Source organism: Brienomyrus brachyistius, chromosome 9, assembly GCF_023856365.1.
Source record: "Brienomyrus brachyistius isolate T26 chromosome 9, BBRACH_0.4, whole genome shotgun sequence".
NCBI lineage: Eukaryota > Metazoa > Chordata > Actinopteri > Osteoglossiformes > Mormyridae > Brienomyrus > Brienomyrus brachyistius.
In genome coordinates, this window is record NC_064541.1 from 7,358,545 (window position 1) to 7,374,867 (window position 16,323).

At 43.7% G+C, this 16,323-nt stretch overlaps 1 protein-coding gene and 1 non-coding gene across 3 annotated transcripts; one reads left to right on the forward strand and one right to left on the reverse strand.

Moving 5' to 3' along the window:
- Nucleotides 1-1,295: 1,295 nt before the first annotated feature.
- On the reverse strand, nt 1,296-9,301 carry abhd5a (abhydrolase domain containing 5a). 2 transcript variants are annotated; one of them, XM_049027052.1, is made up of 8 exons: nt 9,240-9,301; nt 7,617-7,697; nt 6,076-6,161; nt 5,597-5,966; nt 4,447-4,601; nt 4,250-4,361; nt 3,915-4,101; nt 1,296-3,809 (listed from the first exon to the last, which is right to left on the reverse strand). In XM_049027052.1, exons 1-8 carry the CDS (start codon nt 9,269-9,271, stop codon nt 3,720-3,722), a joined length of 1,113 nt encoding a protein of 370 aa, XP_048883009.1. In that variant the 5' UTR covers nt 9,272-9,301; the 3' UTR covers nt 1,296-3,719. The 2 variants fall into 2 exon arrangements, with proteins under 2 accessions (XP_048883009.1, XP_048883010.1); XM_049027053.1 differs by lacking the exon at nt 7,617-7,697 and having other exon boundaries at nt 9,240-9,281.
- A 319-nt stretch (nt 9,302-9,620) lies between these two features.
- Nucleotides 9,621-9,784, forward strand: LOC125749944 (U1 spliceosomal RNA). Its single transcript, XR_007400231.1, has one exon. It is a non-coding gene; the product is annotated as a U1 spliceosomal RNA (small nuclear RNA).
- Nucleotides 9,785-16,323: the final 6,539 nt, after the last annotated feature.

Genomic DNA, 16,323 nt, shown 5'->3' on the forward strand with positions numbered 1-16,323 from the left:
ATCATGTCTGTTAACCAGTTACTGTCAGCCACAGATCTTTTGTGAGCTTTAGTTCTAAAAAAAGCACATATATAACATTTCTAAACTCAGAGGGATGCTACAGAGAGCAGGAATGGACCTCCTTTGGTGACTGAGGTGTGGAAACTCCTAACTTCTGCTGGTACATTCCATACGGCCCTGGTTTGTGGAATTAGCAGATATAGTAACAAATGTAGTAATTGCTTGAGATAAAAGATCTGTCACAATTCATTAATGATGAACGAATATGAGATCAGTATGTAACTATGACATAGTTTGTGGTTAATCAATGCATAAGTAATAGCTTAATACGGTTTTTGTGCCCCGTCAAGTAGAGTTTTATCGAAACAATTTTATGCTGAGTCAGCCTTTCTGGTGCTACTTATGGTGGCTTGTGATAATATATGTCAGTTACGCATCTCAAATGAAAACAAAATAATCCCGTAAAAGAATGAAAGGCTGAAAGAACGGACATGAAACTGAACTTATAACAGGTTTGACCAAAATATACATTTCCTTACAACATCGTTAAAGGATTGTTTTTTGTGTTAGGTTACCAATATCTTAATTTTACCTACTTTTAATTTTGAAAGTGAAATGTATTAATATTATTATTTTACGAATTCCTGCACATCCCTGCCTGGTGACCTGTACAGCCTGGAACTGCACAGTGGATTATAGAAAGGCATGCGTAAATTTACTATTTAAACCTGAATTTATCGGTTATGCATTCTGATGATTATGCTGTGTAGGAGTCCGTGTTCAGGAATCTGGGAAGGCTGTCTTTCCCAGCATGTATGGCATGTGCCCGCTGACAGTGAGCGCAGCACACACGAAGCTGAATTTCCGAGACCTGCGGAGAGTTTTCCGGGGAGAGGGGCGGGGGGGCTTGTGCCCTGTGCCCCATATCGCTAGCTGAGCTCCGCCTGCATGGCTCAGTATGACACATCGCGGCATCAGTTTCAGTTTCCGGTCCGACTGTCAAAGACTTAAAGGAATCTCTTGGCTGCTGTCCATGTTGAGGGATTTGTATGTGATGTTGCCAATAATAATTTCCAAGATCGTAGCCATGGAGTCAACAATGTCAAGGCCATAATTATAATACTTATTGGGGGCGGGGGGAGGATGTTGTGAGCAGATCTGAATATTGGGAGGACGTGTCCCCAAGTATATATTATAATTATAGCCTTGATAATATTAGTAGTAAATTCCATATTAATATACATGTAATATTAAATCTGATATTTGTTCATAGAGAAAAGAAACATTTACATAAATTTTGCTTGGTTTTTTATTGACAATTCAGTAACAATGCCTTATATGAAATATTTGCAGTATTTTGGTTTATTTGTACAAGACAGAAAGCCTTAACACTCCGCTAAAGTGAAAACATAACCTTGATAAGAGTCATTTAGTGAACTCGGCATCTGCCGTTTTTTTCCCCCTTGCCTGACAGTCGTATCTCTCCTGGCGTGAGTCTCGTGCCCCCTCGTGGCTATAAAGTATCACTGCAGTTTCGAGCATATCGATCATCTTTGAGAAAACCTTCGTAGAGATCTTTCACTTCCCCTGCTATTAACAATTGTCTCGGGTGTGACATATTTAAAATTTGAAGGCTGGTATCAAAATAAGGCCAAAGCTAATCACATTATCAAGATTATGCTCAAGACTCTCACTGCAATCACAAACACTGTCATGCTGAAATGACTTTCCAATACAAGGATCAGTACTGAAGATGTAATACACTGATGCACAGAGAGGAAAGAATTAAAGGAAAACTGCTTGCTGCAGACCCTTATCTAACTACCCAGAATATCCCCATCTGTTTGTGTCAGCAGGCTGTGCGTTGCAGATGGGGGAAATGTCAAAGAGCTGTGAATGAAAATTGGCCAACATTTCACCTTTGCCTCAGTTGAGTGGTACATTTCCATCATGCCCCACACTGCCACTCCCTCCCCTAGGTCCATTTATACTGCAAAACAAAAAAAAGTGTAAATGTCTTTTGCTATTTAACATGCACTAAACTCTTAAACCTGCATTATCCATCCATCCATCCATCCATCCATCCATCCATCCATCCATCCATCCATCTTCAAACCGCTTATCCCAGACAGGGCTGTATTCTTTGGGCTGCTGTGCCCCTGTCTTACAGATCAATATGCTCTCAAAATAAATTCTGGGTCTCATTCAAAGGCAGAACAGAGGTGCAGAACATTTTTATGTGAAATATTTACAGGATTGTGACATTCTCACATTTGCATGGTTGAACAGTAACATATCACCGAGCATCAATGACAAGAGAACAAACTTCTCAGGAAGCTGGAAGAATTGCAAATTCTCCTCCTTTGCAAAATCACCACATTGCTTGGCTCTGAACGTTTTGTTCCAAAGGTGAAGTATACTGAGGAAACTTAGCCGTTATGTCATTCCAGGCTCAGCTGTTTATAAAGGTGTGAAAAAAAGTTCCTGTTGCATTTTTCAAGAAGTTATACTTGCACACTTGAGGTAGAATCGAGAGAGAGAACAGACTAGCAGACGTGACGGATGTGACCAGTGTGCTTTGTTCCATCAGATGGACAATCCATGTGAAACCACATACAACATTAGTGTCCAAGACGGAATGGCTTATTGCAGTTAGGCATTAATGATCTCAGCATAGCTCTTTCCAGTTATAAACTTCCATAGCTTGAGATACATTACATAATAAAGAAATATCTAGAAGTATGGCAAGGCCCCATAAGTACACAAACAGATTCTGTGCAAAACCCTTCCTCTCTACAAACGTAAATGTTAAAATAAAGGGGGAAAATCCTCTCCGTCTGGCAACTTCTACAACCTAGAGAAGTGGACAGGCACCGTCACACCAAAATACAAGCTTGCCATTTGGGGTTTACATTCATGGTGCTGTGTTAGGGTCTGGTAACGATCTAGCCTGAAATATCTAGCCGGAAATGTAGCGCCAGGATGAGTTCAACCCCTGACAGCCGGCACTCTACACATGATGAACGGCAGTTGCTGAAGTGATGTCGGAGGTAAATGTGCAGCAATTACAAACCTGTCAAGATGCTAATTAATTATAAACAGAACAGGCACTTCCGGAAGGTTGCAGCACAAGAAAGAGGGGCTGTAGCAAAAACAGCAGAAGAAAAAGCCTGATAAAAACGTTGCGGATAAAATGCGTATTACAAACACATGCGACGTTGCAGAGAAGGCTTAGCTATTCAGCAACTTACCAAACCAGAGCATAACTCATCGGCCAGGGATCTGCTGGGGCCCAGGGTATATTATTGGGAATTGCAGCCAATTCACATGTTCAAATAAAACAACATTTTACTCCCAAACTAAACTACTAATGAACTACATAACCCATTATTCAGTCTGTGCTGGGTTAAATTAATGATTTTTTTTTTCTATGTAGAGGAAACTTGAAGGTAAATAACCAAATCTGATTAATTGGCCTTCGAAAAACAGCCGTTCTGCAGGAGCCAAGCTCCGAGTTTCACTGAGAAAAATCATAAAAAAAAAATCATAAAAACAGCATTCCAGTGTGGCAATGTAACCTGTTTCCAGTGAGGCCTTGAGAGTAAAAAACGCATCAGCAGCATGGTATAAACAGTAAGGGGGCCTGCCTCAGACTGCCCCTGAACCGGGGTCCCAGGTCATGCCGCTGTGATCACGGCAAACACCTCACTCCACGGCACTCACTCCACGGTGTCGCAGATCTGCAAGACCTTCTGGTTGAAGTCCTCTGGTTGGTCAGCGTACACGTAGTGGCCAGCTCCGCGAATGGCCTGAGGGAAGGGGGTGGGGTCAGAGGGGGACGCTCACCTCAGCTCATTGGATCATTCAGCGAGTCCTCAGAACAAACGTGGCAGAGCACGGGGCGTCAAACTCACGATGGTCTCCACATAGGAGTCGGGCCTTAGCTCCTTGATCAGGGTGCCAGAGTTGCCTACGATGCTGGAGCGGGAACCGTAGAGGACGGTGATGGGGATGTCCCGCCGGATGAGGCCGACCCGCTGGCCCATGGGCCGCTGTGCCCAGCCGTACGGAATCGTCATGTTCCGGAAGGCGCTCTCCCCGCTGGAAGAGAAAAACACCTTCCGCTGACTGCAAACAGTCCCCCGTACGACGGCCAAGTGAGAGGGTCATGATATCACTATTAGACTACCAGTCTATATGCTACCCCTTCACTACAGCTTCACAGTAAGTGTGTGGGGGGGGGGCTAACCTTGGGGTCTGGGCATTCAAGTGGTAGATGTACTCCGTGACGGTGTTGTCGTTGAACATGGAGGAGAATTTCTTCTTAAAATCCGGTCTGAGTGTCTGTACCAGTGTGGGCCCTGGGCATCAATAATGGACATGGAGACATTACATGCTGCCTGGGAGCAGGCAGTGATCCACGTGTCACCGGGCACACGCTGTTACCGAGGGGTCCCGCCAATCTCAGGCCTGCCAGTGGATTGAAGGGGCTCAGCATGGCCCCAAGTGCCCTGATCCACACGGGAATGGGCCGGTCCTGCTCTGCCGGTTCGGGCCTCTCTGGAAAACCCCAAGGCTCAACGAGTATGAGGTGCTTCACCCTGCAGGGCAGAGAGCAGCATGGAGGGACGACTAAGTTACTCATCTCTGCCGCTGACCTATCAGCTTAGCTACTCATCCCTCCCGCTGATCCATCAGCTGAACTACTCATCCCTGCCGCTGATCCATCAGCTTGGCTACTCATCCTTGCCGCTCTATCCATCAACTTGTCTACTCATACCTGCCGCTGATCCATCAGCTTGACTACTCATCCCTGCTGCTGATCCATCAGCTTGACTACTCATCCCTGCCACTGATCCATCAAATTAGCTTCTTATCCCTGCTGATGATTCTTGAAATTAGCCACTCATCTCTGCCACTGATCCAAACTAGCTATTCATTCCTGCCAAAAATCCATCAACTTAGCTACTCACCCTTGCCTCTGATCAACTGAGCTATTCATCCCTGAAATGCCCTTTTTACCCTGAAAATCCCACTGGCCAGTTTTCAGAATCAGAATCATTATTACCACACAACCAAGGCCAATGGGAATTATTATTAGCACAGCTCGCTAATGTTACAGACGTGACAAATACGGACATAGAATAAATGCATGGGATATGAAATTGATAGGGGAAAATGCAAGGTATGATAAATACAGTGGTTTGTGCAAACTGAAGTGATGCAATGCTCAAAGTTGACAGAGGTACAAAACAGACAACATACATCCATACAAATAATGCATAACGTACATCACATTAAATGGTAATTATGATGTGTGGACAGATTGTCAGGGGTTTGTAATATAAACATTTAAATGGTACAAATGTTGCGTTGCTGTTTGAATACAAATTTAATTTGAGTAACTGTTAACTGACGCGCTAAATCCTTGTGACCATGGTTACCCTAATACAGATAAGTCTAAATAAGCAAATCTAGGAACTGAAAATCCTTTCCAGTGCAGCAGATTATCAGAAAAGATCTACAAGATCTATAGCCTTGGTTTCATAAATACAAGCATTCGTTGCTTTGGTGTGTGCCATGGGGCAGCTCGTACCTGCTCGGGTACTGCAGCGAATACGCTGCCGCCAAATAGCCACCCAGATTGTGTCCAAGCATGATCATGGCCTCCGGTCCTACTCTGGCCCTCCATTCCTCTATGGACTCAACAAACTGGTCTTCAGCTTCGCGGGCGTCCGTGCTGAAGTGTGGCCTACTGCTCTGGCCAAAGCCCAGCAGGTCAAAGGCATAGAGAGGCCTGTGCTCAGAGAGAACATCCAGGTTGAGGGCCCAGAGGCCCACGCCGCCCCCAAAGCCATGCAGCAGCACCAGCGGCGTCTTCTCCTCGCTCCCGTTAAACACCAGCGTCCAGATCCTGTTCCCGTTGGATATTTGCACGTACTGCTTGGAGAACTTTCTAGATATTGCTAGAATTAGAGAAAGGGAGCATGACCAAAGCCGTTCGAGAAGGAATCCTCATGTCAGACATGCTGCGAGAAGCCTGACGTCATGCGGAGGAAAGGAGCACGAACTTACACCGGAGCATCTTCTCCTCCGCCACCTTCAACTGGGTGAGGGATGTTGGGCACCATGATGGAAGCCAGCTGCTGATCCACCAGGACCTACAAAGATACATCGGGTCCCAGTCAAGAGATTCAAGACCACACCCTTAACCGGGATGCAACTAGAGCATATGACTGAGAATGATGTCATTAAAGGACAGTGGGCTGCTTTTATGTATTTCTTTAGACAATACCACACATGACCACACACACTCATGGTTCAACTATATTCCAGTCAATGCAGTTAAAGAATTCTAACAACATTCTGAAGAAACCCAAACAAATTTAAATTTTGATATCCTTAATAGAACCTTCTTACTGAGTGTGATAGCCCCATGTGACTGTCATCATGAGGACGCTCCATGCATTTTCCATCTCCCGCATGAACTCTCTCCCTCCTGTTGCTATTTGCTCTACTTTCTAACTCCTGCCAGCTGGGTGCACGGTCGCGGGATCTTAGTGGCTGCCTTCTTCAGTGATTGCTCAGTTGTGCCCGGAGCCAAAGTATCCTTTTGAGTCAAACCGCATGTTTATGCACTTATGTACAAATTCCAAAAGCTATATGCAAGCAGCTTCTCCAGAACAATAATTGACTGACCTTGACTGGACTCAGTGAGATGCATAATGTGTATTTTAATTAATGGGTACAAGAATTAAGACTTTTGCAGTTGTACATTTTGGCTCACTGGGCTCGATGGAAAGGACTTGTGCATTAAAAGAGGGAATTAAAAACAGACTATTTTTGGGAGACTTTATATCACACACACTCACAGCTGATGGCAACTGTCTGCACTCCCACTAAACATGCTGTTTTAATGGGCACGTTTCAGGACTACTGGTGGCCATCAGGAGATATGAGGTGGCATACTGTAGTATAACTGGCTGGGAGTAAAAGCCAATCAGAGAGGCCCAGTTCAGGGTGTTTACTTCACCAGCGGCTCTGATGGATGCAGGATACAGCACCAGCAGCTGATGTGATCTCACCACACTCTGCAGGGCTTGGCACCTAATTCTGTTCTGTAAGCGTTCATCTTAAAACCAAAAACACCACAGCCCAGTCTAAATGGAGGAGAAAATCAAATAACTGCTAAATAACTTAAGTGTTAGCCCGTATGAATTATATGCTGAATTCAATGTGCCTTTCGAGGGTGTGCTTGTGAAAAAAGCAATTGTGCAACAGTCTTTTGAAATGTGTTTCAGAAAGCCACTCCTTTCAATCTTTAGTTTCTGTTCTCCTTGTGGGGAAAAGCACACTGATATGAAGGTCATATCAGCCATATCAAATCACTCCAAAGCCCCGATCCTTTTTTTGCCGTCAATTTTCAGACGCGATTTAAATTAGGCAAACTGCTGTACACACCTGCGGGCTCCATCAGTCTGCATTTACGACCATGATTAGCCGGGACCCGAGACAGCATGCGATGTTCTAAAATCCAAGCTGAGTGCGTTTATTCTTGCAGCCACTAGAAAGCGTCAATCCCTGCAAATACTGACACCGAGTGCTGATTCTGTTACCTGGCTGTCGCCTCCAGGAACCTCAAGAATTTGCAGAACAGATTGTGAGTAGGGAGGCGGATCAGTAACCGGCGAATGACTCTAAGGCAAAGAATAGACCGTTATAACATAGAAGGAATATTATGTACGTATGGGGCGCCAAGTGTCAAGCGCTCATTTCCGTGCATTTCAGCATTGACGACATCAAGGAATGCTTTGCTGCATTTGTCCATAGAAGTACTGTACAAACTGTTGCTACATTTTGTCCACGAAAGCATAAAGACTTCACATTTCGCGCAAAGAAATCAAAAGGAATGTTTAATTTTCTGCACAGAATTTATATCAGCGCCTTGCATTTTATGGACAGAAGGCTGTATTAGCTTTCATGGATAAAAAGAAATTAATTTCGTTCACAAAATGCATTTTGTAGATTAAATTCATTTTGTGATAAAATGCATTTCCTGAATAAAAGAAAGATATATTGTTAACGAAATGCATTTCTGGAGTGAAATAGAGTCGTTTAGTGAACAAAATGCATTTTGTGAGTGATAGGAAGTCATTTTGTGGAGGAAATGTATGTCATGAATGATACACGGGAAATTCATTCTGTGGAATCACGCAATACTTTTGTGGAACGGGCAAATGCATTCTGTCTTTTGCTGAGTCACGAAAGGCACGTGCGGGGCGCGCCCGCTGGGGGAGTAGTACCTTCCAATGGCCTGCAGGAATTTCAGATACGTTCAGCCGTCTGTCCCCGAAATGTAGGTGCTGATATCAATTCTATGCACAAAATGAAACATTCTTTTTTATTTCTGTGTACGAAAGAATGTTAAGTCTTAATGCTTTCTGTGGACAAAATGCATCAAAGCATTACTTGATTTTGTATTAAATAATGCTTTTATGGCACAGAATGTAAAATGAGCGCTTGACACTTGGCGCCCCATAAATATGTTAAACTAATAGAAATCTGAGACATGCTTTATGGATGTTAAACATACGACATGCATCATTATTACCGTTTATTCTGCAAGACAGCCACTAAAGAGAAAGCTGTTAATTGGATATTACCTACCAGGTGCTGTCACTGTCAAAACCCTTTCACATATATCACTCATCCATCCATCCATCGTCCCTAACCAGTTATCAAATATTCATATATGATAACTTCAGCATAAATAAAAAACGGGAATTAAAAACACTTTGCCATATTCTAACATTTGATACATCACATTTTTTCTGACATGGAACGGAATGTACATTTTAAGTGAGAAGCCAAACTCATCCATACTGCTCTTGGCCACAAATGAGCACATTTTTTTTGCCGTCAGAGGACCCTTATTGAAACACGGATAAATGTACAAACGTTGACATTATCTATCAACAAATTTTATTTAAAAAAAATACGACCAGCTGTAATTTAAGCAAATGTCATGTTAATGTTTTAATCTGTATACGAACCGACCAGCGCGCCCTACATTACACTGAGCTGTCATTGGTCACATTTAAGGTTTCTCTCAGTTTGGGATGGGTCGCCCGTGACAGCTCTTCCAGAGTTTTAATTGCACATGACAAGACCCAGTCAGATACGTTAGTACGGGGGCCAGCCGGCGAGATTGCCGCCGTCGCCGATAGGAAAGCACTCACCCTCTCTCCGGTGACTCCGTCTCCTCGGCCATCTTACCGCGACGCGGCGCCGGACCACGACGTCATCGCGGCCGAAAGAGCTCATTGGAAGGGGCGTGGCGCTTGGGTCGGGAACTCTCCAGCGATTGGCCGAATAGTAGCGTCGGCCGATGCTATTCGGAGGTGGCGAGCGGCGTCGGAAAGTGCCGAAACGTGAAAGATCCACCAAATGTGTACGGATGAGCAGTCTGTATGGCGTCTATAAAGTCGCATAAAAATGATCCGTTCAGCCCATAGCCGCTGGCGAGATTTACACCTGTGAAAATCTGAGGATTTTGACTGTGTATGTGGATTATGTTTATATTATATTGTGGGGACCAAATGTTATTTTGACGTTGTAGGGACCCTACTTGGCAGGGGATATACCATGATCATGAAGGTGGTTCACCCAGGGTGAGGCCTAACCATTGCATTGCAGCTGTGCTGATCCCTGCGAATTCCCCAAATGTGGGAATCTCGACTGCATAATTTCTGGTAGTGGGGGGCTGCCTTCAGGCTCTCTCATGATTTTGTATTTATTTTAATTTTATCTAGGGGGCAGTATGTGGTGCAGTGGGCTAAGTAGTGCTGCGTAAGTGTGCCTGTAATCAGCAGCTCACTGCTTCAAACCCAGCCTCAGCACCTCTGTGGGTCCTTGAGCAAGGCCCTTAACCCCCCAGCATCCTCAGCACCGCTGCATGTGGCAGCCCTTCACGGACAGCTTACTCTACAAAGTGCAAGTTGAGGGAGGTGGAAAGACTATTTCCCCATGGGGATCAATAAAGTATCTATTATTATTTTAAGATCCCCACCAAGATCCATGAATACAATTAAAAAACTACAAATGTCAAAAGTGTCATATTTTGTTTGGCTATTTATAGGTAAGGTTAGGGCTGGGTAGGGGTTAAGGTCGTCATATTGGGATTAGACTTTTCCCCCATAGTATTTAATGGAGAGTCCCCACAAAGATATAACTACAAACCTGTGTGTGTGTGTGTGTTGGTAATGTTGTATTTTAGTTATACCGAGGTTGTCTGCAATGGTGATCATGGCTGCATTTAGGTCTGCATGCCTGGTGCAGGATAAATGGTGTTTTTACTATTTCTCTGAGCGAATGTGATTGAAAGAAGCTAATTTTTGAGATATTGGTACTGGATGTGGTTTGAAAATGCAATGTCAACCAGCAGATGGTGGTAGAGATCCTGTATTTTATGCGGCAATAATCCATGAAAACAAAATGCGTTGATGACTCATTCCAACTATGTGGTACTAAGGGAACACTAATCCAAGTTAATCTATTTGTGAATTTTCAGGCTTTTAGTCTCCGAAAAATTCCGTGGAAATCCTCGTTTTTGGGTAGGGAGTATATTTGTTTTTCCTTTGCAACATACATCTTCGCAGCATGCAACATTTTTTTTTTTGCACGGTTCACACAATTTCAGCCACTTAGTAAAGTCCATAATTCAGGATGCATCTTATCTTAGGGAAAGTCTATACTATTACATTATAAACCTAAAATGAATTACATCAAAAGCGTTGGGGTAGTTTGCAAACCCTACAGACTATTTGCAAGGTAGTAAAAGTGTTACATGTATGTAAATGCGTGTGCGAGTTCGAATTGAAAATCTCACGTCAGACAACTGACCAAAGTTGGCAACTCTGCCACAATTTCTTCTTAGAGTTGACAGAAAAAAATCGTTGACTGATGCAAAATTGATCGGATGTATTTTCCGTTTCGCGATAATGTCTGGTACAAATGAACAAATTGCAAATGTTTCGCAATATCAACTTAATTTCCAGTTTTGAAAATGAGCAGTTGACGATGCAGTTCTTTCAATGAAACTGTCAGCCTTGAGTAATTACAGCTCAGGGCCTGTTTCCAGGCAACAGCAAATTTATATGGTCTTGGGGGAAAAGGTTATGTTGTCTGAGTGTTTATGTGCATAAAATAGTTTTTTTTTAATGAAAACATTTCATCTTACAATCCTTAATTCAAAATAATTTTCAGGCAGTAAAATTAACTATTGACTTTTATGACAAAATGTGTACACTGACAATTAATATCTGAATATGTAACATAAGATTGAATTGGCTTCTGTTTTTAAGATCAGTTAAACACGGGATTGTTGTAGTTTTTAATTAATATTTACAACATGCAAGCAGAACCATGATCAATCCAGGGTTTAACAATGCAGTTTTGTTTAAAAATGAAGAGTGGTCTCATTTTTTTCCACCACTGTGTGTGTGTGTGTGTGTGTGTGTGTGTGTGTGTGTGTGTATATATATATATATATATATATATATATATAGAACAGGATGTTAAATTACTGTTTTCCATTTTGTCGATTCATAGGAGTTGTAAAACTTAAAAGTTACTTAACAGCAAAGAGCAAAGTAATTGATAATGTGATTACTTTTTGCAGAAATTACAGTTTGAGACAAGTAATTAGTAATCTTTAATGGATGTCTCTCCTTGAGTGTCTTCCCCAACACTGATTAAAACACGTAGCACAGCAATGACACAAGCTGAACGGTATTCTTCCTTGCACTACAAGGCATGCTGAGTGTAGAAGCAATCCTCAACATCCAACCGGTCTGAACTACTGGGGAGGAGATGCACTGGTCTGCAGTAAACGCACTGGGTCACCACCAGTTCACCAGCTTGCCCCTCGCCTTTCCGATGGTCAGAGATTGAGCCTCTACTACAGTATGGTGACCAGAGCAGCGCAGACCCTCAGTTCCTTGGGAGTCAGGCTGAGAAGAGCCTAAACTGCATCCGCTTCCAGTGCCGTTTTCAGGTGGATGGCTGTCTGCGTGGGACCATTGCGCTATGCTGCGCGGTGCACCTGGGCCAGGTAGGATTCCAGGTGCACCATATCGCTGTATTGGGTAACCTGGAGGGAGATCCTCATTCCACCGGCACCAGCTGCCTGTCCAGGCATTGCATCTTGCTGCAGTATGGAGGTTTCCTCCTCTGCCCCAGGAACCTCCACCTGTTAAAGTGAATGATTCACTTTTCAGTGATTCAGTGTTACTCATATGACATGGCAGTCCTGCCCCGGCTCTTTGTGTCTGGCTGAAAGTAGCATGTTCTCCCCATGTCATTGTGTGGTTTCCTCCAGGCTCTCCGGTTTCCACCCACAGTCCAAATACAGGCTGAGGTGAATCGGAGTTACCTGCTTCCCGGTAATGGTGTGCGTGTATGACTGGTGTGTGAGTGTGCCCTGCGATGGGTTGGCGCCTCACCCTGGGTTCCCCACCCTGCACCCGTTGCTTCCAAGATGGACTCCAGACCCCCGCATAGGACAAGTGGGTGTAGAATATGGATGGGTGTGACCTCACTGATCGTAGTCAGGAAGTAATAATTTGTATCCTAAATAATGAATTCAAACTAAATATTTGTAAAGAATTTCAAGTGGATACATTTTCTTGGTTTCATTTTCCTCTTCTCTTCCTCTGAGCCAATTTGCCCTTTTATTCCCAGACAGCTGTCACACGCTGCGCTGACTGTCATCCTGCTTGACCTCGCCTGTCTTTTCTCCCATTCAAAGTGGCAGATGTTTCACAGTCACACATCATGTCTGTAAAATTCGCAGTTCAGTTCACGCTGGAATGGACTTACAGAGGATGTCATTCGTTAGCCTGTTTTTCTTCTAGGAAAAATTACCATTAATAGCTTCACAGGAGAAATATATTTCATTTTTATGAATATATACATGATTAAACTGTGAATCAGTATGAGACTGGAAAAATTATTTTGCTTATTTGTTCAAAATATTTTGTTACTGTGTGTGCATAAATAGTGTGTACCAGGTTTAATGCATGAGAGTACTGTGAATGTACTGCAACGTTAGTCGGTCTGTTAAACCTACAGTCTGCTAGTACTACAGTCTGTTAACCCTACAGTCTGCTAGTACTACAGTCTGTTAAACCTACAGTCTGCTAGTACTACAGTCTGTTAATCCTACAGTCTGCTAGTACTATAGTCTGTTAATCCGTTATAGTCTATTAGCACTATGGCACTATGTGTTTGAGATGCGAGCTGGACTGTTGTGTGAGATTCTTAAACAGTTATAGATGTTTTATACACCCCAGTATGAACAAACTGTTTAAGGTAAGAAGGAGAATCACATGTTTATCCACATTTGTTGTATATTTGTGGTCATGCCTGTGTTGGTTACTTTATGTGAGAAAGACTAAATTATGTCATTTAAAAACCAGAATATGTGCCATTCGCAATAGGAATGAATCGTCTCTGGAGGCCCGACATTACAATACAGCAGGTCTTGACTGTAACTCCCTACAGTTTATGGGTCTGGAGACAATCAACCAGTCCCCTAGAGGGAGCAATCGAGCAAACCACCTTCTTAGAAGAGAAGCCTGGTATATTTTTGCTTTAAATACATTGGTACCAAGCACCATAAATGACAACTTCTCTTCAACCTGTTTTTTTTTTTTATATGATACTTCGTTTGTTTTACATATTACTGTACCTTTCATCTTCTATTACACCATGTTTTGGGGGTGTGGCTTGGTGATACCCTGGTCATGTCCATTACACCTGTTGTGTCATCGCTGGTTGTCTCGCAGGGATGTGTACATGTAAATGGGACCTGCACATGGTCTGTAGCACACTGTGGATGACAACACACTGAAATGCACTTGTGTTGTGTGCAGACTTCCGTAAAGACACATTGAAGCAAAGTTTTGCTTCTTTTTGTCTGCTTGATCGATTCCTCTATTGTGGTCCAGCACTGACAATTATAGAATTAAGACTGAAGCTCATTCTTCTGTGCCATGAAGAATATCGGCTTTGAGATGTTTAGCAAAAGTGGGCAGCGAGTAGAACACCCATAACCACCAGCTGGCTGCTTTTAGTAACAAAGAGACTATTTCCTGATCAGGCAAGGTGGATTAACGGTGTTTACACAGCACATCTATCTGGTGTGGGATCGCTCGGCATGTACGTGCAGAACCTGCTGTCTCACCCGACCTTTCAGTGGGTCTTTTGTTGAGTTTCTGTGTCTCTCATTGTGCTGTGGAAGTTGTGTTTTATGTGTTACTGTTCAGGGCTATAAATAATCTTCAGATGATTCCCCCGTGGCTAAAACCTGGAGGATTATTATGGAAAAAAAAGCAAATGTTACAGCACCTCTGTGGTCTTGCCACGAAACAGGGCCTGCAGGGCCTTGTTAATCTTAACAGATCTGACATTAACTGGGCACTCTTCCTGGAGTTATCTATCCCGTTGGCTGCATGCTGTCTGCATTCCTAATATCTTATGCCTCTTATCAGGTTTCTAAGTTTATTCATTTGGTTTCATGAATTATGCAAATCATATCATATCCGAATCATAATGCAAATTAATCCGCAGCCTGGGATTTAGAGTGTTCAAAACCTGTAACCACAAATGGACTGTAAAATGAAAATGAAAATGATTTTTACGCTGCTTCGCTGCAGTTCTCTGTGAATCCCTACATAACTTGATACTCTGGGTCATGCTGTCATGCAAAAAAATATGAATGACTGATATCTCAAACTTTAATGAGTACAGTGAAAATGGTACCGACATTTCATTATGTACAAATAAGTGGTCAAAATCATGCCAGATGTTATGCAATATTCGGAGAAATATTCGTGATTTACCAAAATATGTATTTCTTCCACTGTGCTGTGCTTTTATGTAATTCTTGTCACAGAAACACAGGGGTTTCACATGTCAGGAGGGAGGTAACATTTATGTGCAATGGTGTGTCCTGCGATGGGTTAGTGCCCCGACTGGGATAGGCTCCGTACCCCCACAACTCTGAATAGGATAAATGGATGGATGGATGGATGGATGGATGGATGGAAAATTAAGGTGTTGTAATGATTCCTGTATAGCAGAATCCCAAGCTAAAGAGAGAATTTACTCATGACCAAGATGAGTCTTTGGTCCATTGACTTAGATTCTAAATTTCTGCGCATAGAATGGTTCCTGCTGATGTTTAAATTACACCCCACGGTTTATCATTTGCAGAAAACCTGTGTCTGAAGCCACACATTTGTTGCTTGATGATGCTTCATTTGCTCTTAATGGGATTCAGTTTGAGTGAAGATTCTGGCTGCTCCATAAAATGGCAATTTGTGAAGCTCAGTTTCATCAAGTACTGCTCTGTCTGTCAGGCAGCATGTGATGGACCATTATCATGCACCACAAGTGTCATGTTTTACCTTAATGCCTCAGGTTTACCTGTGCACCATGGCAGCTTTTCAGAAATTCAATATACGCATCTGCAATCAAATTTACACCTTCAGGAACTTGCCAATGACCATTCGGCGCAAAACATCACACCACTCCTGTGACGCCTGGTCAAGAAGGGAAGCAGGGATCCAGAAATGCGAACAACCTGACGGTTTATTTGCAATACGGAGTTGGAGGTAATCGAAGGGCGAGACAAAGAGAATGGTCGTAGAACGTTAGCTGGGGTCCGGTACCAAAAGATCTGTCTGACGAAGAAACACGGGACACGCAGACAAAGGGAGAAGGGGACAAGAGTAGCCGGTCTCAGCAGGGAAGGTTGTTCAGGTGCGGGAGCGGGTCTGGGGAGAGGAAGAGGACAAGGCAAGGTAAGTACACTAGGCAGACGGAGCAGGGAGGAAGCAAGGGGTAAACGCAAGACAGGAGATTGCTCGGTAAGGCACATTTGCATGGCTCAATACTTCGCACTGAACTGCTTGAGTCTCCAGGTTAAGAATGGTCTGTCATTAGCGGCATGCGGAAACACCCGCCGGGCTCCACCTATGTAGGCGGGGCTACTGTGGAGTCTGCGGCAGGTCTGGTCTGCCCGGGCGTGACATCACCCCCCCCTTGACGGCCGCCTCCCGGAGGCCGATGACGCTTGCGAGGTCTGCCGCGCGGCCGGGGAGCTGGCCTCGTAGGGTGTTGTGCATGAAAGGAGGCACGAACTGAGGGATCGATCGGTGAGGTTGCCGGGATCCAGCTTCGCTCCCCCGGAGAACAGTCCACCCATTCCACCAGGTACTGCAACCGACCCTGACGACGACGGGAGTCCAAGATGGTTCG